Source organism: Ambystoma mexicanum, chromosome 2p, assembly GCF_040938575.1.
Source record: "Ambystoma mexicanum isolate Mex_15411 chromosome 2p, UKY_AmexF1_1, whole genome shotgun sequence".
Classification (NCBI taxonomy): Eukaryota; Metazoa; Chordata; class Amphibia; order Caudata; family Ambystomatidae; genus Ambystoma; species Ambystoma mexicanum.
The window spans coordinates 238,014,372-238,038,220 of record NC_090923.1 but is presented as its reverse complement, the minus strand read 5'-3'; the positions used below and the strand labels follow the sequence as shown (position 1 = coordinate 238,038,220).

Here is a 23,849-nt window from a genome sequence, read left to right as displayed (position 1 = left end):
CTGGTCTTGAGTAAATTCAACCACGTTGGCCTTCTGGTCCTGCCAGTGCTTCACCAGAGCCTGACCTGCTTTTAGGTTATCAGGTGCTTCTGTCATCATCTGTGTCATTCTCCTCCGGAGACCTAACACATAGTCAGTGACTCTCACTTGCTTGGATGAAGGAGCACTCTCCAACCCCTCCTTAATTAGGGCCAGTGGACCTCTAACTGGATGACCATAGAGAAGCTCAAAGTGTCTAAATCCAACTCCCTCCTGAGGGACTTCCAGTTTTTCCACAAGGCCTGCACTTAGTGGGACATAAAATTGGATCCCCTGTCGGAGATGACTTCCTTAGAAAACCTACTCTGGTAAGAATACCAAGCAGGGCCTTAGCAACAGCCTGAGCTGTAACAGTCCTCACAGGTATAGCTTCAGAATACCTAGTAGCATGGTCTACTACAACCAACATAAATCGATTGCCTGAAGAGGTTGGAGGGTCTAAGCGACCAACAATGCTGATTTCTTCCCTCTCAAAAGGGACTCCCACCACTGGAAGAGCCACTAAAGGGGCCACATTCTTGGCTCCACTCTTGCCAGAGATCTGACAAGTGTGACAGCTTCTACAGAATGTATCTACATCAGACCCCAACTTAGGCCAGTAGAAATATAGAGAAAGCCTTTCCTTGGTCTTCTTGAAGCTCAAGTGACCAGCTAAAGGAATCTCATGGGCTAACTGTAGGAACTGGGGTCTTGTCTCTATAGGCACTAAAAGTCTTCTGTAGTCCCCTGGTATAGACTCAGTTGGTTCACTGTAGAAGAGGCCATCTTCCCAGTACAACCTATGCTTCCCTGGCTCTTTCCCGTCCAGCGGGTAGGACATTCCCTTTGGCCTCTGCTGAAGTCTGCCCTACAGGGGCCACCGTCTTCCACTAAAGACTGCAGCTCAGGATGGTCTTAAGGATCCAGATCTCCAGCAGGGGTAAGGTCTTCTTCCATCTCTGAGGATTCAACCTTTCCTGGTTGTTCCTCACACTCAGCCTCAGCTAGTGGAGCAGTCACAGGTATGACCTTGGACAGTCCTCTTGGGGATGTCCTTGTTGGTAGCACAGGAGTGCTTTCTGACTTTTTCCTTGAGACCTTGGGTTTCCCCTTTGTCTCATTCTTCCTTGAAATAGCAGTTAGTAATTCCTGTGGGCTGGGTGTCATAGATTCCTCTGTATCATCCTCTGGAGAGCCATCTAAGGTACTCTCCCTGGCCCTCTTTGTCTGCTCCTGTTTCTTTTTGCTGGGAGGCCTGGGGGTGCTTGATACAACTCCAAGAGTTTTGAAGTCATTCCCCAACAGGACTCTTCCAGGCACTTTACTCTGTACACTAACCGGTATCTTGACAGTCATGTTGTTGCACTGGATGTGAGCTGGTAGTCTAGGAAGCATTTGGACAGGGCCTCCAGCAAGTTTAGTGAGGCTTTTGGGTGCCTTAGCAACACCCTCAGCCTTGAAAAAAGATTCATCCACTACTGTAATGCTGGCCCCAGTGTCTCCAATGGCAGGAGTTTCCTGACCATTTACAAGTACACTTTCCTTGTAATATTCTTTTGTGTTATCTGGAATCGAATTATAGACCTCCAAATTCTGCTGTTCCTGCAGACCCAGGGACACTAAAGAAAACCTGGCAGAGACTCCAATGTGGTCTTCAGCCAGTACTTGAAATGTTTCCACTTGGCATATGTACTTCCTCTGGGGAGAAGGCTAAGGAGACAGTGTGTATCCCTGAAGGTTTACCCTTACACCTGGGTTCGCCTTTCACATGGTCAGTAGACCCACAAGCATAACATTTTCCAAATGTTTTGACAAATGATGGTTTCTGCTGACCTCCCTCTGGTTTGGCACCAGAGGTTTCACTAGCCTTATTCGGTTTCCCTTGTGCCTTACCCTTCTTATGTTTGAGGCCCTCTTGTGGATTGGAGGAATTAGAATTTTCTTTGCCATCTTTCTTTTGCTGCTTCCCATCATCCTTCTTCTGAGTTGCCCCAGAATCCTTGTGAGTAGCCCTCTTGGCAACCCACACGTCAGCAGCCTTTGCTAACTTCTTTGGATCAATTTCCTTAGATTCAGCCAAGTGCTGTCTCGGCTCAGGAGAGCAGGCATCAAAAATAGATTCTAACAAAAATAGATTTCTCATTCCTTCAAAAGTGTTAACTCTGTAATCCTTTGCCCAACCATCTAAGTTTTTCAAACAGTCACACACCCAGGTAGCCCAAGGGGTAACATCATGCTTTTTGGGGGTCCTAAACCTCTTAAGGTACTCGGAAGGAGTTTTCCCAAATCTAGCTATCTAAGCTAGCTTCCCATTTTCATACTCCAATCTTTCAAGTTCCCCCACCTCCATTACAGCATCAGTTGCAACCTGGGGGAGCCTAGACAAAAGCCAAGGAATCAACTGATTCCCTGTGAAACCCTGAATCCTATAGTTATATTCAAAAGCAGCCAACCAATCTAAAATATCAAGTCTCACCTCATACATACTCACAACTTCTTTAGGCATGTGAGGCCTCTTCGGACTGGAAGACCTAGAAGACTCTGGGAGAGAACAATTTTCAAGAGACAATTTCTTCATTTCAAGTTCATGATTCAATTCCATTTCTCTGAGCCTGTGTTCCTGATGTTTGCTTTCAGTTTGCATTTGGAGCCTTTTAAATTCTAACTCGAGTCTCATTTTTTCAAGAGAGGCAAAATCTGAACTCGGTACTGGACTTGGAAGGGTCCCTGTGGTTATAGCTTGAGGACCTAAAGCAAGTAGAGGTGCAGTGGGGCTCACATCCTGAGACTCCTCTGACTCTTCCAACTCATCAATAAAATTAGAGCTTGACTCTGAATCATCATCATCCTCATCAACGTTATCCACATTTGCTGGGGGGACAGGGGTTATAGCCCTACCTCCCAGTCTTTGATGAGTCAACAATTTATCAATCAATTAACTTTTCTTTCCTTTAACAGTGAGAGACCTGACTTTACACATATATTTTAGTTGATCTACTGTTAGAATGATCAGGGCTTCCTGTTTAAAATTACCCATATCTGGCATTATAAAACAATTGCTTTTTCTAGTGGTGCTTAGCCTTGTGAAGATTATATGAACAAAAGTGAGATCCTCACCGCTTGCCACCAGTGTTAGGCAGAATTGCATGCATTGCCCTCTGGGACCACCACACATAATTAGGACTACAGGTGTAAGCCAAACCAACCTTTGGTATATGTCTGTACCGCACCGCTTTTGGTAGCGAGCTGAGCAGCCAAGCTTATCTCAAGAGTGAATGTGAGCAGTACAAATCATTACACAGAGGACTTTCAATCACAGTGGTTCAAATAGACACTTATACTCAAGGTTTCTTGGTAAAACACTTAGTCATTTATTACACAATCATTTAGAAAGCATTACACTAGAAGGAGGCAACTTAATATTATATACAAATACACTTCAATACAAAACTCTAAGATTTTTAGACAGTTTGAGATCCCCTGAAATAGGAGCCAAATAGCAGTTCAGTTACTTAGAAGTGAGCAAAAAGGCATAAGGCAAGTAGAATAGATCGCATATACTTGTGAGACAGTGCGGATAGTTTCAGTTCACCAGAAGAGTTCCATTCTAGTCAATAGGCCTAGGCCAAAGTCAATGGGCTAGTGTTCTGGATAGGAAAGAGCAGTTCTGGTATCAAACGGTAAAGTCTTTGCAAAAGTTCTCAGAAGTAGTTTAGGCGAAAAAGAATCATTTGTTGGGTCACAAGCTGATTAGGCCTGCAAGTTGGGAAAGTTTCACAAACTTTCACCGCGAGAGTGGCGTTCTCTCAATCGGGTTGGCAGAGTACCTTAGTATGAAGAAACAAATGCAGCTGAAGTTGGTGGTTCCTGGCAGTTCCTGCAGATCTCATTGTTCCTGAGCCTCAGTCGTGGGGACAAGAGGGAGGATGTCGGGAGGACTCCTGCACTGCACGGGATCGGCGGAAAACACAAACAAAATAGAGTCACTTCAGTTGGAGTAGCTGTTATTCAAACACACAAGCTGGGGTCCTTCCCCCTGATTAATCCTAACTGGCTTCGAGAATGGTATCCAGGTGGCTTACGAGTTGATTGGTCCCACCAACTCAAAGGAAGAAGTCGTCCTTGAAGGGGCTTCTCTGTCGAGATGAACTTGGCAATTTGGACCTGCAGCAGGGCTTCACCGGGCAAACCAACGGTCCAGGAGTTGCAGCAGCCGTCCTCTTCCTTTCATTCCAGCCTAGCTGTCACTCACCCAGCAGGGTGGCTGTCCTTGCCGGACAGTCAGCCAGCCAATCACGCCAGAGTGCATTTGGGTCTCCTAGGAACTAAGCACAGGGCGTTTCGGGCACCTCACTCACTTCCTGCCCACCCCAGACACTCAGACGCCAGAGGCGGTCTTCAGTCCTGAAGCCCGCCAAAGGCATACGAACAAAGGGGCCAAACCTGGTTTGGACACAGAGACAAACACTAGAAGGACCTTTCCAAAAAGAAATGGCAAAAAAGGAATACCAGGTCCTGTTTAAACAAAGGGGCTTAAAGCACCATCTTGAAAAACATGGCTCCCGTGATTTTTAGCTACCGGTGTTCGCGGTCGGGAAAAATCATGGTAGTTCGTTGTAAACCCACTGCCACCAGCCTTTTCAATAGGAACGGGTAGCATTTGACTGCTACATGAGTATTTAGACACAGGGGATACTATGTAACCCCTCCAGCACTCCACTGTAAGATGGTGTGTGCTGGGTCTAGGAATTTGGAAAGACTAGTAAAGTCAATTTCACTTTACATTCTGTGGGAAATAGTAGTTTATCCCAGAGAAGGTATTTAAACCTTTCGGAAGTCTAAAAGACATCCCTATGTCACTGCACTGAGGGTGCTGTGTAACACACATGAAAAGATGATGCCTATGGAGTTACCTAAAACTCCATAATCAAAGAACACAAGTGTAAAACATCAAAATACATGCGAGTGGGGAAAAAAAGGCTCACACTCATTCCAGGTAAGAAAATCAAGTCCTAAAAATGCAGAAAAGTTGCTGGGGGTCTCTAAGGTGAAGGGAATTGGCACATTTATGAAAATTCTCCCTAACAGCGAGACATATTCTGGCGCGGAGGTATGGCAAGGTTGGCAGATCCAGGAGACACCTGGCGAGGAGCGAAGGCGGAGTGCTGCCCATCACTGGGATCAAAAGACAGGCGGGGGAGGTGTTCATTTCCAATGATGGCATCAATGGGGAATTCCTGAAATATTACACAGGGTTGTATGCTAACGCCGTTCATTAATGACAGTTAATGACAGTCTTTTTTAACAAAAAGCTTTTTCATTATCTCTCCAATCAATCACAGGTAAAGAAAAGCAAAATAAACACAAAAAAGAAAAAGAGAAATAAAGAAAAAATAAAACGAGATGACTAGCAAAATGAAACAAAACTATAAGTCCCCTCGAGTTGGTTCACATTCTACGGGTTCTATATCCACAGGCGATGGGGGAGAGGCAGTAATTGTTAGATGTTGTTGTGGGGCGCTATGATCGCTCTGGACGCTTTCTCTTCTACATGCCTTCAAATCCTCCATCGCATCGTTTATCTCGTAGAAATAGTACTTGCAGATTTCTCAAGATCACAGTTATATTTCTGATCATCTTTGACCAGAATTGGGTTACTCTGAAAATCAACTTTTTGTCAACTTCCAGAATTAGGTAAACTCCTCTCGCTTCAGGCGATAGTTTCAGGTTTGTAGTCGGTAGCATTGCCGCACATCTCTGTCTCTCCTCTTTCAATGCAGAGCCCTTCCATGGTGATATGTTGCAATGATTCAATCTGATCGTGCTGGTTACAAAAACGACAACATTTGCATTTGTTGCAAATTGTTTCCTGGAGGCAAGGACTTCTTTTGTTGGCAATATATTAAGTCTCATTCTTAAAAAGACATCTCTAGTTCTCCAGCATGGAGTCTGGCTTGGATTCACATGCTCATGAATATTCCCTGTCGTCAGGCTGGGAATCCTCAGTAAAGAAAAAATCAGTTTCAGTTTTGTTTCTGAGCTGTCTTTATTAGTAGTAACCAATCACCAATCACTGGTCTCTGGGTCATACTGCCCCCAGCCAATGACTGCCCTCTCCCTAAGCCCCTCCCCTGGCAGCCATCCTCAGATTTTTACCGCACGTTCAAGTGTTGGGAGTCCTCGTGCAATAGCTCTCAAGCTTTTACTGCGTTTTGCGATTTTTTTTTTTTCATAGAGTTTTATCTCATTTTTTCAGTCAATCGAGCCTCGAGCTCCACCATTTCTACTTCCTTATCAACGGAGACCAGTTTTGGATTTTCTACGCCCCTCAAGGGCGAAGTTCTCATCGAGGATTCCAGAAGACCTTGAGACCTACCCCGTGGACATGGCCCAGAACAAAGGAAACTCGACAACCGGATCCAAGCTGTTCAGGAACTGCCCTGGATGCGGATTGCAGAATGTCTTCAAGGAGGACGAGCATTCTAGATGCCTCTACTGCCTGCACGAAGACAAAACGCACGTGGAGAAGGACTGTGCGTTTTGCAAGAACATGTCGGAAAGGACCATGAAGGATCGGCGTATCCGCCTCACCAGCCTGTGGAAGCTACCCCATTGGAGGCGACCTCGGGGCCCAGAGTTTCCCTGCCACCGCGGAGGGACTCCTCTTTTCAGCCCATCAATAAGATCCCCGTGAGAACCCCAGTGGAAAAAGAGGGGGGGGGAGGCGGTGGCCATCACGGACACAGATTCAGCCTCTGAGGAGGAGCTGGCTGGGGTTGTGAAGATCCTCAACAAGAAGTTCGAGGAGGTCCGATCCCACGGGAGGGATCCCGACAAAGTGGACGAAGAGAGCGACGGTGGTGCCAATGAGGTTCCCGTGGAGGCGGAGGATTCCACTCCCCAACCTTTGCGCCCGTCGCAGCCAGTACCCGACCCTCAGGACAACTCGGGAGCCATCTTGATGGCGATCAAGGCCTTATGTACGGAGATAAGGACCAGGTTGCCCTTACCCCCAACGGACGATCCAGCGGAACCTGGCCCGTCGGGGAGCCCTCCAAACAAGCAGAGAAGAGTTCATCCCCCCGCCCTTCTAGCCTTCTTGGCCCTCACAGCCTTCATCCCCTTCCCTTGATCCTAGGGAGGACACAGGAACGGAGACGGCCATGACTGGGACGGATGACAACGGTGGTGACAATGGGATGGACCTTCCATCACCACCTCGTCCTCGGGGCTCCCCGCCCGACAGAATTGGCCCTTTCCATGCCATGATTGCCAGGGCATCCAAGCTCTTCGCGCTCTGCCCCGAAGAACAGAAGAAGGAAGGCTTCCTCTATCAAAGGCGTGAGGCCAAAAGGAAGACGGTCCTCTCGATCCTGTTACTTGACGACATCTGGGACGAGGGGCTGTTGCTCCTGAAGATCCCGTCCACGACTCCTGCCAAGAAAGACCGGTACGAGAAGAAGTACTGGGTCCCGGATTCCGCTCCTCTGTGCCTTAGGGCTCAGCCGACCTCGGATTTGGTCGTCTCGGCGGCGACCAACAAGAAGGCGGCGGGTGCTACGGCTTTTTCTTCCACCTCCCCCCCGGATGGTGAGGGGAAGAAACTGGACGCAATGGGGCGACGGGACATCTCGTCGGCGGCGACGATTAAAGCGGCCAACGCCTTAGCAATTGTGGCCCGTTACGACAGGGAGCTTTGGTTTAAGATAGCTCCTCTGCTGGACTTCCTCCCGGACGACAAGAGGGCGGAGGCCCTAGAGATCCTGCAGGAGGGCGAGGTGGCATCAGACCACGCCATAACGGTGGCCATGAACATTGCGGACACCAGCTTCCGCCAGTTGGGCAACAGTGTTTGTCTTCGACGGCGTGGTTGGCTCAAGGCGACCGATTTCCGCCAGCATGTGCAAAACAGAGTTTTGGACATGCCCTTCGACGGGAATAACCTATTTGGCAAGACAGTGGACGAGTCGCTGCAGGCCATCAAGACCGACACGGAGACGGTCCGGGCCTTGGTGGTTTTGCAGCAACGGCGGCCGCCCTTTCGGAACTCCGGAGGCAAGCAAGGTGCCTCCAAAGGATTCGGCGGCGGCTCCTCCATATACCGCCAGGCAGCCCGTTCCTCGTCACAGGAGGCCTACAGAGGACGCGGCAAGTCAGGAGGATCTCATCATCATCGCCAAGGCGGCAAGGCCGCTGCCAAGCAGGATTGAACCGGCCGTAGCGTCAGGCCCCCACCTGAGCACCCCAGTGGGAGTCCGGCTGGCAAAGTTCGTCAGCGTGTGGGAGTCCATCTCCACCGACCGATGGGTGCTGGATGACCTGGCCCGTGGGCACACTCTCGAGTTTCTAAAGAAGTGCCCCCGCATTTCAGCCGTGGCCAAGAAGGAAAACCACGTCCCCCAACTGGTGCTGTTGAAGAAAGGAGCCATCAAGCTCGTCCCAAAGAAGCTCCGGGGCTCTGAAGTGTACTCACGGTACTTCCTCGTAAGAAAGAAGACCGGAGGTTGGCAACCCATCCTGGACCTTCGTCGTTTAAACAAGTACATCAAGGCCCAGAAGTTCCGGATGGTTACCCTCCAGCACGTGCTGGGGCCGCTGGAGGAGGGCGACTTCCTATCATCGCAGGACTTGGAGGATGCCTACTTTCACATCCCCATTCTAAAAGGACATCGAAAGTTTCTCAGATTCGTAGTCCAAGGACGGCACTACCAATTCAAGGCCCTTCCCTTCGGATTGAAGTCGGCGCCCAGGGTATTCACCAAGTGCCTAGCACCGGTGGCGGCGTGGCTGCCCCTGCAGGGGATCCACGTCTACCCCTACCTGGACGATTGGCTCATCCGAGCAAAGACAAGAGAACTCGCCGTCGGGCACACAGCGAAGACCATCCAACTGCTCTGAAACCCGGGTTTCTACATCAACTTCACCAAATCCCACCTGGTTCCGTCACAGGTCGCACTGTTTCTGGGAGCCAAGCTCAACACAGTGGCGCGGCTGGCCTCCCCGTCAGAGGAAATTACGAAGGCCATCATGGGCAAGGTGCAGCGGCTGTTGACCATGGATGTGGCAAGGGTGAGGTCCATCAAGTCCCTTCTCAGCATCATGTCCTCGTGCATATACCTAGTGCGTCTGTGCAGACTGCGGATGCGGCCACTGCAAGAGTTCCTCGACGCCCAGTGGAAGCAAGCGGCGGGCAGCTTCGAGGACAGGATCCCGCTCAACGAGGCCTTCCGCCAAGCGATCCGGTGGTGCGGCCCCCGCAAGCCTCTGGCAGCGGGTGCAGACTTCCAGACCCCCGCGCATCAGGAGATGGTGATGACGGATGCCTCCCTGGAGGGGTGGGGAGCGCACACTGGAGATCTCCACGCAAGAGGCCTTTGGCTCCCGGAGGTGAGGGCACTACATATCAATATCCTGGAACTCCGAGCCGTATTCTGGTCCCTCAGATCGTTCCTCCCGTCCCTCAAGGGCAAGGTGGTGAGGATCTTCACCGACAACACCACCACAATGTTCTACATCCGGAAGCAGGGAGGCACCAGATCCCCAGCCCTATCCAAGGAGGCCCAGGATCTGTGGCACTGGGCCGTCGCCCAGGGGATGTTTCTGGTGCCCTTCCACCTGGCAGGAGTTAAGAACACCATTGCGACTCACTTAGCAGGGAGCTGCGCTCGTGCCACGAGTGGGAACTGCGCCAGGATCAAGTGGATCTACTCTTCCAACGATGGGGCAATCCCCAGATCGACCTATTCGCGACGGCGACAAACACCAAGTGTCGGAGGTTCGCCAGCAGGTTTCCCCAGCCGGGGAGCATGGGCAATGCCTTCTCATTCCCCTGGGACGGCATGTTCCTGTATGCGTTCCCGCCGTTGCCGTTACTGCTACGACTCATCAACCAACTCAAGAGGTCCCGGTGCAGGATGATCCTCGTCGCACCGGCGTGGCCGAGACAGATTTGGTTCCCAGACCTTCTGGACTTGTCGGCGTCCCCCCAGTCAAGCTGTCGACAGACGCGGATCTCCTCGCCAGAGAAGGAGGCGCCATCCTCCATCACGACCCAGGGTCGCTGAACTTGCAGGCCTGGCTCCTGCAGCACTAGAGTTTGGAGGGTACGATATCCTGGCGGACCGCAAGGAGGTGCTTGCAAAGGCCAGGGCGTCCTCAACTCTTAAGTGCTACGGACATAAGTGGAAGAGGTTCTCTGTCTGGTGCGGCACACAGAAGATTAACCCTCTGCGGATTACGGCCCCTCAAGTGCTGCCGTACTTATTATCGTTGGCCAAGGCGGGACTGGCCCATGCGTCCATCAAAATCCATCTGGCGGCTATCTCTCGCTACACCAGAACTCTGGGGTGCTCATCTCTGTGGTCCCATCGCCTGGTGAAGGAGTTCATGAAGGGACTGTTCCAATCGTTCCCGCCGGTGAGGGCTGCGGCCCCGGCATGGGAGCTCAACGTGGTACTGACCAGGCTCATGGGGCTGCCATTCGAGCTTCTGCATTCTGCACCGTTGAAGTTCCTGTCGTGGAAAACAGCGTTTCTTGTGGCCATCACCTCCGCTCAACGAGTGGGAGAGATCCAGGCCCTCTCCTGTAAACCGCCATACCTGACTTGCCACTAGACGAAGGTAGTGCTGATGACACACCCCTCCTTCATGTCCAAGGTGCCATCGGACTTCCATCTCAACGAGCCCTTGGTGTTACCTGTTTTCTTCCCGTCGCCTTCGTCGCCGGCCGAGAGGACTTTGCACTCGCTGGATGTAGCTAGAGCGCTGAAGTTCTATGTGGACTGCACGAAGAGTTTTCGGAAGACATCACAGCGGTTTGTGATTTTTGGACCTGTGAACCAAGGGAAGGCCATCTCGAAGGCTTCCATTTCCAGATGGCTCTCCGGCTGCATCATGCACTGTCACCAGTTGGCAAACCGACCGTTCCCCGGCCATCTGAGAGCCCATTCGACTAGAGCGATCGCGCTACCGCAGCGTTCCCATCTGGTGTGCCCCTGCTGGACATCTGCAGGGCTGCTAAGTGCATGTCGACGCACACCTTCATGAGATTCTACTGCATCGACCAGGATTCCAGGGAGGAGTCCAAAGTTGGCCAAGCAGTGCTGCGCAACCTGTTCGCCTGAAGGTGAGCCTGGTGAGGAGGTAAGAGATGCTTCATGTTGAGTTGATGAAATGCTTAATGTTGAGCCTTGCCACCTCCCGTGGTTGTGCATGTGTGTACTGCTATGTATTCTTGTATTCATGAGCATGTGAATCCATGCCAGACCCCATGCTGGAGAAGGAACAAGTTACTTACCTGTAACCGTTGTTCTCCAGCATGGGTCTGGCATGGATTCACATGTGAACCCTCCCTCCTATCCCTCTGCGGCTCTTCACTTGGTCCTACTGCCACTTTACGTGCTACCAAATCTGAGGATGGCTGCCAGGGGGAGGAGCTTAGGGAGAGAGCAGTCATTAGCTGGGGGCAGTATGACCCAGAGACCAGTGATTGGTTACTAATAAGAAAGACAGTTCAGAAACGAAACTGAAACTGATTTTTTTCTTTACCAAGGATCCCCAGCCTGACGACGGGGAATATTCATGAGCATGTGAGTCCATGCCAGACCCATGCTGGAGAACAACAGTTACAGGTAAGTAATGTGTTCCTTTTTTGACAAGGGAAGAGAGCCAAGTATGCAGGGAGCTGGTTTAGAGCTCTATTTTCTGTCACTCCTCTTATTGCCAATTTATACGAGTCCTTTTTCTAAATTCTCTATCCTATAAGATCCTTGGATCTTTCGTTTAATTTCTTGTGGTCTCAGAATCAGAGTTTCCCATGTAGAGTCAAGGGCATTTATCCTATAAATGCAAGCTTCTTTCCACATTTCTAAAATTGAGGCATGAGAGATTTGGGGTTTCGTTCTTAGATTTCTAGTGGTGGATTCGCTTATGCTAGTAAAGTTTTACGAAAAAGGTCAGAAGATTTCCATGTAATTATTGAACTTAGTGATTTAGTTGCTACTTCAAAGCGTATTCTGTTTATTGGAAATGTTTTTGGTAAATGTAGGGTTTTCCTCCACAAGATAGCTTCTAGGCGATCCCAGGATTTCAAATGCAGATTTAGAAGAGATTTCGCTGCCATATGTTAAAATTGCCACCACTGTTTGTCTGTAGAATGTAATGAGTGGTTTTAGCGAAATGTTTGTACATTTCTTGTGTAAAATTAGGCCTTGTCTAGCCAAGGATTCTACTTTGGTTCTCAGATGTTTGAACCATTCCTTTTCCGAAATGCTTTGATTCAACCAAATGCCTAAGTATTTGGTTTTGATGATGTCATCCAATTTCTTTTTTTCAGTTTCTGGGGTCTCAGCTTTTTTTCCGACATGTCGAGCCAAGCCCATAGCTTGGGACTTTTGGATGTTAATAGTAAGATCACTTCCCTCAGCATATTGTTCCAGGGCAACAAGACGCCTCTGTAATCCCACTTGTGTGCGGTCCAAAAGAAAAAGATTGTCCGCAAATAACAGATATGGCACTGGGATCCCATTTAAGATTGGTGGATTTGTAGCTGGTAAATTCTGAGAAAATCCAAGGTCAGAGTTTTAAAGGCTAAACAGGGTTGCTTCCAGAGGACAAACCTGTTTCAGCCCGTTCCAAGTCTTTATCTCTTTAGATACAACACCAATTTTTGAGAGTCTTACCCTGATGGTGGCTCTGAGGATTTGGCGCCTTTTCAGGAGTACAGAAGACAGAATATCGCTGGTTGGATTCATGTCATTTTCAAGGTCCAGCACTCCGGTGAGGGGACTTTTTGGACCTGAATCGTGCCTCTGGGGATCCAGCAGGATGCCCATAAAGTTTCAGCGAGATTTGGAATTCGGAAGACAGTGCACCGCACAATGGCTTTAGGTCTCAGGGTATTGGGACATAGCAGCCCCACAAGGTCGCAGCACAACTTGGGATGGCTCAAAATGCAGGTCTTCTTGAGTATAGTGGGTCCCATCAGGCTCTGGGACGGGGTTGCCGTTTTCGGATTCCCCAGGTCGATTGGAAGGAAGGGCTGCAGCAGACTCTGGTTACACAGCAGGCCCTCTTGTCGCTGGAAATCATCTCAGATGTGGTTTCTTCATCTTGCTCTTTTGTTTTCGTTTCAGTGGTCGACTACCTCTTCAACTTCCAGATTACAACAGAAGGATTGTTTGCGGATCCTCTGTGCGAGGAGCATGTGCCACCAGATATGTGGAGCTTAGACGCCAGGTACGCTGGTGTGATACTCATGACTGCTTTGAAGATAATACATGCAGTCATGAACAGTATCCTGGGCTGCTGAGGAAGCCAATGTAGTTTGCATAAGATGGGGGGATTCAGGTCAAATTTCCATGCTCCTGTAATAAGACGTGCTGCAGCGTGGTGGACTTCTTCAGGGGAGTCAAGGGAGCAGCTGGGAGCACTGTTAGTAGAGCATTTCTCCCATCAGTGTGGCACTGTGGTCCGGAAGTCCTGTGGTGGAGTGAAGGGTTTGATTTATTTTCGAACGGTAGAGATTCAGGGCCAAGACTTTTTAACTTTGAGTTTTAGGAAGGACAGGTTGCTGTCAATGGTGAAGCCTAAGGATTTTGCTAAGCTCTTGAGCCATTGTTAGGCAATTTATATTTTAGCAGACGAATATGAGGACGAATACAGTCTTGGATGGGTTTAGTTTGAGGTAGGTAGTCGACATAATGGACTGGGTGGTGGTTAGGTAATCGCGGAGATTAATGATGTCCTGCATGCTGTTTACTCTCATGTACAACTGAGTATCATCCGCTTATTGGTGAATGGCTATATTGGTATCTTTGAGGAGTGCCCCGAGGCCCCATGTAAAGGTTAAAAAGGATTGGTGAGAGTGCTAGGCCCTGAAGACCCTTGCGTATGGAAACAAGGCACAATCACCATACACTAGTGATACGACAGACACAAGGTTCAATTTCCAAGTACTAGGGTTTATTGCAAAGCAAATATACTCTGTCAGCCGACTGGGTCTGACGTCTCGCAACGTGTGTCACCCAGACCTCGTGAGACGCAAGAGAGCGAACATTCTACAACAGTATGATATATATAAAAAGACAATTGTACAATCTCTTTGTGACACATCAAAACCGCCCATGATGTATCGCCTTGAGCAAGGGTTCGGTAATTGACAATTATGACAAATATGACACATTATGCCACGTTTCTTACTCAATCTATATTACTCGTTTTAGCAACAGTTGCAATTTGCAGTAAGCCGACATAGTTCTTTGTTATGAAGAACACAAGGCACTTGTTCAGCAAGGATACTGTGTTAGTAGGAGAGACACATTCCAAAGCGTGTTATTTACTGGTTTCTATTCGTGAACTAGGGGTCAGCCTGATCTAAGGAGAGCCCCGAAGGGGGGCTGCTAAGAAAGTGTAATTCATGTTTAACGGCCTGGTTCTACAGTTTCAGCGAGACCGGCCGGCACCTCGGCCGCTGATTAAATGCCTCTCTGCTCACTTTCAAGGACTTGTGAGGGGGGAAAACAATGTATTTCTGTACTGTTTGGCATTTCTGTCTGGGCCGGTCTCTCAACATGTAGACTGTGGCCTTGCTCGGTGCATGAGCTTTCGGAATAAAATACATTTTGCAAAGCGTTTCACAGAAAGAAAGAGAAAGCAAATGGCGGATGTTACACAAAATGGACGCCCTATGGTTATGCTGACGATTCTCTGTTGGCGATGTAGGGCATATGATGCGATTGGTTTTCGCCACACATAATATAACTTCTATGCTTGGTTAGGGTAGTTTCTAGACTTACAAGAGGATGGTGTGTATATATATTTCTGAGGCTTATCTGCTTAGATCACATGCTACGCATAGGCCACCATCTAGTGGGATCTGCAGAGTATTACAGTTGTTGTTTTTTGAAACTCGAAAAGGGACATAGACATTGCGTGTCAGTAATACTATCCCTAGTGTGACGTCTACTGTACCCATGGTGCTTTACGCGACGAGGACCCTAAGATTGTTTTTTTACGCCATAATAGTCGGTCATATATTGCGGAGTTCCTTCTGGCTATCGCCTTTTTTCTTAGAAAATTTAAATCTAGTATATTGGTATATTGTTCCTGTCCTTTGTTAGCCATTCTCGCGCAAGATCTTCGGCGACGGCTTCAAGGGCGAACTACTGTCGTCGATGACTACACCAACTCGTCTCGACAAACCTTTCAAACGGCCTCGGAAGGCCTCAACAGGCCTCGGCCCTCACGGTGGGAAGAGTGGGGGTGGTTCATTCTTTAGTCTCTCTAAGAGAATGCATATTCCCTTCTCCACCCACTTATTTGGCCAGGCTGCCTTCCCCATACACAATGGAGAATACAACTTTTAAGTTTTGCCCATCTTGTGATTGTAAATTCCCTTGGATACACTTGCACCGGGTGTGCAATCTCTGTTTCCCAAGGGATCACGCCGAGGGACAGTGCAAGTTGTGCAAACTCTTCAAGCCCAAAACACTTAAGGACCAAAAAAGAAACTCTGGGCCCACCACGCCATTCAGGCCGAGGCCGCCATGGACGTCGAGGGAGCCTCTAGCAACGGCAGTATCAACGTCTACAGTAACGCAGTGGGCGATCAGGGTATGTCTAATTCCCGCATGCAAGCCCCCGACCCCAATAGGCAGGCCAGCGGTTCTGCTACGGAGATGACACCCGGCAGCACTAGCACGAGCAAAGCACACCACACAAAACACACCTCCCACGGCCAAAAGTTGACCTCAAGCCAAACGGAAAGCCACACACAGCATCAAGGGGGAGGTCCAGAAGTTCCCGGTCCTCTGGGCCATCGCGCTCGCGGTCGCCTCCCGACAGACCCCCGAAAGTGACAGGCAGGTCCGTTTCTATCACTGGCCCTCATTGCAACACCGGCGCTAAACCATGGCGCTATTAGCACCATGGTTGGTGCCGGTGTTGTAACGAGTCCGACATGGTGAAATGGGGAAATACCGCCCCATTCCAAGGTTAGCGGGGTGGTATTTCCCCATTTCACCATGGCCCTTCCCCATTCCCATTTTTGCCCCATAGGGCTCAATGGGAATGGGGAAGGCGGCAATTACGGTACCGCAGATTGCGGTACCGTAATTGCCTGCGAGGTCCCTTAGCGGGTCCCTACTTTAACGGCTGGTCCAGACCAGCGGTTTAGGTCGGGTCCCACAAAGGGACCTCGTAGTAAGGCGCTAAGTGGGTGCTACTCAAAGCCTTTTATGGCGCCGTTAACCACTTAGCGCCTGGGTCGTAATGAGGCCCACTGCGTCTAAAGTCACAAAGTCCTCACGCCGACAACCGGGAGTCGAAAGACACGTCAACGGCCCCCTCGCATGCTGAAAAAGACAGTCATAGGATACGTCGAAAACTACACCGAGCTCGAAGATGAGTGAGCTCATTAAGAAACATGTCCCAGACACGCTATTGAAAAGTCGGCCATCGAAGAACATAACTCTTCTAAAACACAGGGAGAGGGCTATAGTTTGGGGACTATTACCCAGGGGGAGGGCACCATAAAAAACCCTGCACCAGAACCAACAACCGCCCCACCTGCCCCCCCACCCCACACCCTCCCATAATCCCAGGTTCATCACAATGGACAGCAGAAATTATTGATAGTCATGAGACAGATGTCTTTCCTGGCTGATTTCTTTAATGAACACCCCAAGGGATTAGTCAATCTTCAGGGTGCCCCCCACAGCGGGCCAGCTACTACTCAAAGCGGGGCAGCAGTTACCCAGCCCCCCACCAAGAAAGCCTGCACAGACGACACACAAGCTACCACCTCGCAGCAGGACTTAGGGTAGCTTTCTTATTGTGACACCATGCAAGACTTCCAGGACACTGGAACTTACACCGACCCAGAAGACTAAGGGGACATGGGTGATGTTGACCAATTTTATGATGACAAGGATGTCTATGTCATACAGTCTCCAGATCACTCAGACCCACCCGTGGCAGATTCACCAGTGGATAATCAAATACAGTAGAATTACCTGTTCCTTAAGGCAGCAGAACATTTTAAAATCGATACACAGGAGGCACAGCTGGACAAGGACTTTGTTGAGGACATACTGGGTGATAAAAAGTCTGCTACCCAATTCATCTCCTTACTTCAATCAGTACAAAGGCGCATCCAACCCTCTCTGATTACTCCAAATTTAAGTTAACCCATGCATTGAGAAGGTTTTCCAGCCAGCTCCCTCAGACCCCCTCTACATCAGGGGACAGTTAAAACCAGACTCCTTAGTGGTAATGACTACTAGAAAGAGAGCAGGAACACCTCTGGCCTCTTCGAAGCCCCTCCTGATAACAAGATTAAAATGATTTACACTTTTGGAAGAAACGTAGCCTATTCGGCAGCTTATCAGGCTAGAATCGCTAATAACACCACCTTATTAGCTTGTTACAACTGTCACAAGTGGGATGAGATGGCTGAGCAAATAGCTTCAGTCCCAGAGCCCCTGAAGACACAAGCGTCCCTCTCCATTGTGCATACTGCATCCTCAAGAACAACTTGGATTCAGCAGACAATGCAGGAAGAATAATAGCAGGGGGCACGTTGATCAAATGCCATGCGTGGCTACGCCAGTCTGGCTTCAAGCTCGAGACTCAGGCTACCCTCCTTACTATGCCCATAGAGCCCAACGTGTTGTTTGGCAAAGCGGTGGAAGATGCTCTAAAGAGCACAAAAGAAGTATATGATACTCTAAAATTATTAGCGCACCTCACCAATAAACCCTCCGGACAAAGGGCGGGCTACAATATTCGCAGTTTTAGAGAGCAAAACTCTCAACGTGCGTCAGGTTACAACCAGGGTCAAAGCTCGTCCTGGGGTTCATCCCAGGGGCAGTCCTCGCAAAACAAGGGTTTCAAAGAGGCCAAAGAAGGTCTTGCAGTAGGGGTAGATCCTCCTCCTCCAGAGGCAGCTCAACACCCCTCAAGCAATGCCCACCCACTACAGGTTCCCTCCCATGGTACTCCAGCAGGTGGCTGTATTTCATACTTTACCCACGTATAGGAGGGAATCCCCTCGGACAAGTGGTTACTTTCAACCATGGCGGGCGGTTATTGTATAGAACTGTTTCAGCAACCCACCAACCACCCACCAAGACAAAGGAACACCTCCAGGGAAGAACAGCGTATCTTATTAAAGAGGTGACAGCGCTGCTCTTAAAGGACGCCATAGAAATTGTCCCAGCAAGCCAGGTAAACAAGGGTATTTATTCAATGTACTTCCTTGTGCCAAAAAAGACCTCACAATGCGCCCTTTAAACACCTAAGTCAAGCCACAGAAATTCTGCATGCTAATGCTACAGGAAGTAATCCCCCTGCTAAAGCGGGGGGACTACATGGCAACCTTGGATATGAAAGATGCATACTTCCATATTTCAATGTTCCCAGTGCACAGAAGATTCTTGCGTTTCAAAATAGCGAACCAGCACTACCGATTCAAGGTGCTACCCTTCGGCATAGCCTCCGCTCCAAGGGTATTCACCAAAGTACTGGCGGTAGTGGCAGCGCATCTACGCAGGGAGTCAATCCCAGCGTACCCTTACCTGGACGACTGGCTGATCACAAGGGAGAACCCCCAAATTTTCAAGCAAAATACCCAAAGAACAATCAATCTAATTTTGGGTTCCTCAATCGATGAGAAAAAATCAAGCCTTGTACCAAACAAGCCCAAACAGTTCCTAGGAGCTGTCATAAACACATAAGAGGCTCTAGACTCTCTGTCAGATGAAAGAGTACAAAACATACTGCTTCAAATACCTCAGTATCTAGCCAGATGACAAACCGTATGCAAAGCATGCACTTGCTCGGGATGATGGTATCATGCATTTACCTGGTCGAATGCGCATGCGCCTAATGCAAGAGTGGTTGGCAAAACAGTGGTCTCATGCAAGTGGTCAGTAGGACAATCTAGAGGTCGTTTCTCCAACCCTAGTACAAGGTCTACGCTGGTGTACAATGGAAAACCTGTTAAATGGAAAAACCATTCCACGACCAGGCAGTGCAAGCGGTTGTCACAACAGACGCAACACTCACTGGGTGGGGGTCCCATTATCTTCATCTCACAGCGCATGGTCTGTGGACTCAAATCACAGCCCAGAATCACATCAACCTTCTGGAACTTCTAGCAGTGCTCAAGGCTTTACAAACCTTGCAAGCACACCTGACAAATCAAACAGTACAAATACTCACAGACAGCACCCCTGCAATGTTTTACATAAAAAAGCAGGGGGGCACGCATTCTCCAAGTCTGTCCAAGCTAGCACAAAAAAATGGAAGTGGGCACTCAAGCGGGGCATGTTCCTAACATCGCAACATGTTCCAGGGAAACTCAATTCTCTAACAGACTCACTAAGCAGAGATCCTCTAACAGAAGAGCACGAGTGGCTACTCAACAGAGATATCGTAGACTACATTTTCACACAATGGGGCTACCCCCATTAGACTTGTTTGCAACAAGAGAAAACAAACAATGCCCCGAGTTCGCATCCAGGGTTCCCCAACACAACACCAAGGGGAACGCCACTGGTCAGGGTAATTTGCCTCCACGCCCCCCCGCATCCCCGAAAACTCCTCTAATGAGCAAAGTGGTGCACAAGATGCAAAAACAAGTGACAATAATTCTAGTTGCTCCTATGTGGGCGAGACAACCTTGGTATCCACATCTGCACAAACAGGCGATGTGTGACCCAATCAAACTCCTGTGCCCCTTCAACATGCTCACACAGCACGGGGGGGACATTACACCCCCAACCTCAGTCTATGAACTTGGCAGCTTGGCTCCTGAAGTCATAGAGTTTGGCCATTTAAATCTACCTCAAAGGTGTATGGAAATCCTCAAAGAGGCACATAAACCAAACACTAGACACTGTTACTTTAATAAGTGGAAGAGATTTGTAATTTGGTGCCAGTCAAAACAAATAAACCCAATAGAATGTACTCCATCACACATTCTTCATACATGCTTCACTTACTAGACTCGGGGGTAGTATTTAACTCAGTCAAAGTTCACCTAGCGGCTCTATCCGCGTACACCACTACTCAAAGTAAGGTGTCCTGGTGGAAAGTACCCGTCATTAAGGCATTCATGGAGGGAGTAAAACGACTCCACCGTCCTATTTCAAACCCGCCGCCAGGGTGGGACTTAAATGTAGTACTTGCAAAGCTCATAGGACCCCCCTTTGAGCCTATGCATAAGTCTAGCCTTAAACACCTCACATATAAGACGGCTTTTCTGGTGGCGATCACCTCCATAAGGAGAGTCAGTGAACTGCAAGCTTTGTCGGTGCAAAACCCCTTCTTTGTTATCCACAAAGACAAATTGATATTAAGAATGCACCCAAGGTTTTCACCTATGTTCATTTCAAAGTTCCATGTCAATCAAGCCATCGAACTACCAGCTTTCTTGCAAAATTCATCAAGCTCGCCTGTGAAAAAACTCCATACACTAGTTGTAAGGAGGGCGGTCCTTTACTATGTGAACAAAACCAGACCCCTAAGGAAATCAGACCAACTGTTTGTCTTCATAGCTCCAGGCAGGGAAGGAGACCGCGTGTCCAAAAATGCCATCTCCAGATGGATAGTCAGATGCATACAGCTCTGCTACTCTGTATCAAATAAAACACTGCCTTTCACACCAAGAGCTCACACCACCAGGGGTACAGGAGCTACCTTGGCTTCTATAGTAAACGTCCCGCTGGACGCCATTTACAAAGTAGCTATATGGAGCTCTATCCACACTTTTACTCAGCACTACTGCATTGACACCCACTCTAAAGCAGATTCCCAGGTGGGACAGGCAATGGTAAAACATCTATTTGTCGCTGTACCTTCTCCCAACCCACCACCTTCTCCAAGCACTGCTCGTTAATCTATGCATAGCATGTGATCTAAGCAGATTCCACAAGCCTCTGAAGGAATGCAGTACTCACCGTAATCGTATTTCTGATGCTTGTATCTGCTTAGATTGACGTGCGCCCATCCTTCATCTCCTTGAAGTAGAAGGTGCATAGATGTTGTCTGGGCACATAATCTGATACATAATCTGCTTTACTACACCTGTGCTCGCTCTACACTTCATGCAACCTCATGTCAGAAACAAAACAATCTGCGGAACCTCGACACGTGAAGCACCATGGGTACAGTAGAGGTCACACTAGGGATAGTATTACTGGCACACCCTGTCGACGTCCCTTTTTGAGTTTCGAAAACAACAACGGTAATACTCTGCAGCTTCCACTAGATGTTGGCCTATGCATAGCATGTGAATCTAAGCAGATACAAGCATCAGAAATACGATTACGGTGAGTAATGTATCCCATATATATAGTGTTGCTTTGGAAATGGGTAAATAAGTCGTTCCATGTGATAAGATGGTTGTTAGGATATGTATAGTATTAGAAATCTTTTTGTGTGAAACTTGGTGGTCGATTGCTGGCTAGAGGCAGACATGCTGCACAATTGCAGGGTCAGCGAACATCCAACATTGTACCAACTTAATTATGCAAACCATACCCCATCACTCTCGTCTCCAATTAATATGGCCCCTATTGTTTACATCCTACCACTTCACACTTATCTGTACTGCTGTTAGTAGTTCATGTATTCATGGTGATCTCCTTTGTCTTGTGATTTCCTCCTCTTTGTTCAGTCCCGGGAGCCTGATGCACACAGTAAGGTCTGTGAACTCCTGAAATACCAAGGTGAGGTGAAGCTTTTGAAGGAGATGGAACACTGGTCAATCCCTCGCTTTCCTGTCACTGGACATGACTTGCGTCGAATAGGCATCTCTTCAGGAAAGGAAATTGGTACAATCCTACAAGAGCTGCGAGATCAGTGGAAGAAAAGTGGTTACCAAATGGAACAAGAGGAACTTTTAAGTCACGTGAAGAAACGTTCTGATTGAATCCATTTCAACAAGACATTGGGCATTTCTCCAACAGTCCCGACTCTAAAATCTCATTTAGTTCTATGTGATGTGCATACTACTAAAAAGTGCTTTGACAGAGCATTGTGGGGGTCCCAGTACATGACTATCAAGTGGTACTGTAGGTGAAGGTTTGAGTACATTTGCAGAGCTATGTAGGATCTTTAGAGCTAAGAACATAACACACTACAGGTCATGATTAAGGTACATTGCTAGAGTATGAGAGATGGGGTGCTACAAATCCAGATTGCAGTGCCTTCATAAGTCACTCTTCAGGCTACGAGTATTTTAACTGTAGGATATTATATTGTCGGTTTGGTAATAATGATTGGGTCCCAGAAATGCCATAGCAAGGCATATGCAGGTTACATTTGGTGTGCAGTGAGAGCCGTGCGTGGGTGGATGTCCATTAACTTGATGATTTCCATCATGTACTTCCCCCAACTTTGCCAACAGATAATTCATATCCATACAAAATAAGACAAGTTATCCTTGTGGGGCACCTCTGCTGAGATTCCCTACATTAGTACTGAGGCCTGATCCTACCTCCAGGCATTCATGTTGATGGCCATAATGTAGTTAAGCATACCAATAACTAGATTTTGAACCAATGAAAGTAAATATTTGCTACTTTATTGACATGATTTACAGAGGCTTTTAATTCTTCATGGTCCAGCTTCAGTACTGTGAAGGGTTCTTTGTTTGGCTTTTTTCCAAGTTTTTGTCCAGCTCCAAAAGCTCACATGTAAATGTCTAAATGGTAAGCTGAATATAATACACAATCCTATGGGGATGTAAGACCTCTTACCTGAGGAAATGTGTCCTACTAGTGAATGTGTCACCCTGGCTGTTATGACCTGGGTCCAAATTATTTTGAACACGAGGCTTCTCTGCATTGTCTGTAGTCAATTGAATAGTTAATCAACATTCCCTAATCATCCCCTTTTTTTTAATTATTATTATTTTTTTAAATGTCCCAGGGCTGTTAAGATTTGTACTTCCCAACGCAACTACCAAAGACCTCTGTTGCAAGTTTGTTTAAGAAGATATTTTAGTGTATTTGCATTTCATTGTTTGATGATTGTGATTTATTTGCACAAACAGATGTTTTCATGCTTCTGTCTTTGGCAATACAAACAGAGTTTGTGGCTCCCTCTTGTCAGTGGTAATGTGGTACGGTTGGAAAGCATTCTGCATGGACGATGAAGGTTGGAATAGGCATTCAGTGTTTAGATCATTCAGTGTATACAGCCACAGAATCAGAAAATCAGCTTTATTTAGCTTTTTGCATAAAACTGCAACAGGATTTACAACACGACTGAAATAACACACACAAAAAAAGAACAATAAAAATGCAGAAACTGCATAGTAACATAACTGCAAAGATGACGGGCATTACACACACTAACCCTAATGGGAGCTAACACTTGACGAGAAAGGGAAGCCAGACTTGTCTAAAGGTCAGTAAATTGGACAGAGCCACAAAACCCTAACATTTAGGTAGGGCTAGTAGGCTGGCACAGAGGTATAGTTAGTTCATGCACATATCTCTAAAAAATACATCACACCGATGTACTGAAAACATATATACTTTACTAAGTCACACATAGAAATCTATTAGGTCATAATATGTACTTAAGCCATAATACATAGCATTAAAGAGACAAAGTATATTATAAAATAAATAGTAACTGTCTTACAAAAAAAAAAAAGGACTCTGCTGTGTTTATGGGGGCCCAAAATAAATGAACAGGTATGGGCAGAACAAGGGAGCAACAAAACCTCCCAAGCAGGTAAAGCCCCCTATGGCCTGCACTACTTTGCAGTGTGTCCTATAGAGGCAACACACCCCTGGTAATACGCGAAGGCCCTAGAC

At 47.9% G+C, this 23,849-nt stretch overlaps 1 protein-coding gene across 3 annotated transcripts in view; it reads left to right on the top strand.

Annotated features, from left to right (window-relative positions):
* The window catches only part of TRNT1 (tRNA nucleotidyl transferase 1), a 212,791-nt gene extending 189,668 nt beyond the window's left edge, over positions 1–23,123 (top strand). For all 3 annotated transcript variants that reach the window (XM_069643520.1, XM_069643521.1, XM_069643522.1), the window contains one exon: positions 21,698–23,123. In XM_069643520.1, coding sequence (XP_069499621.1) covers positions 21,698–21,952 — 255 coding nt within the window. In that variant the 3' untranslated portion in view covers positions 21,953–23,123. The remainder of the gene's footprint in view (positions 1–21,697) is intronic.
* The last annotated feature ends 726 nt before the right edge of the window (positions 23,124–23,849 follow it).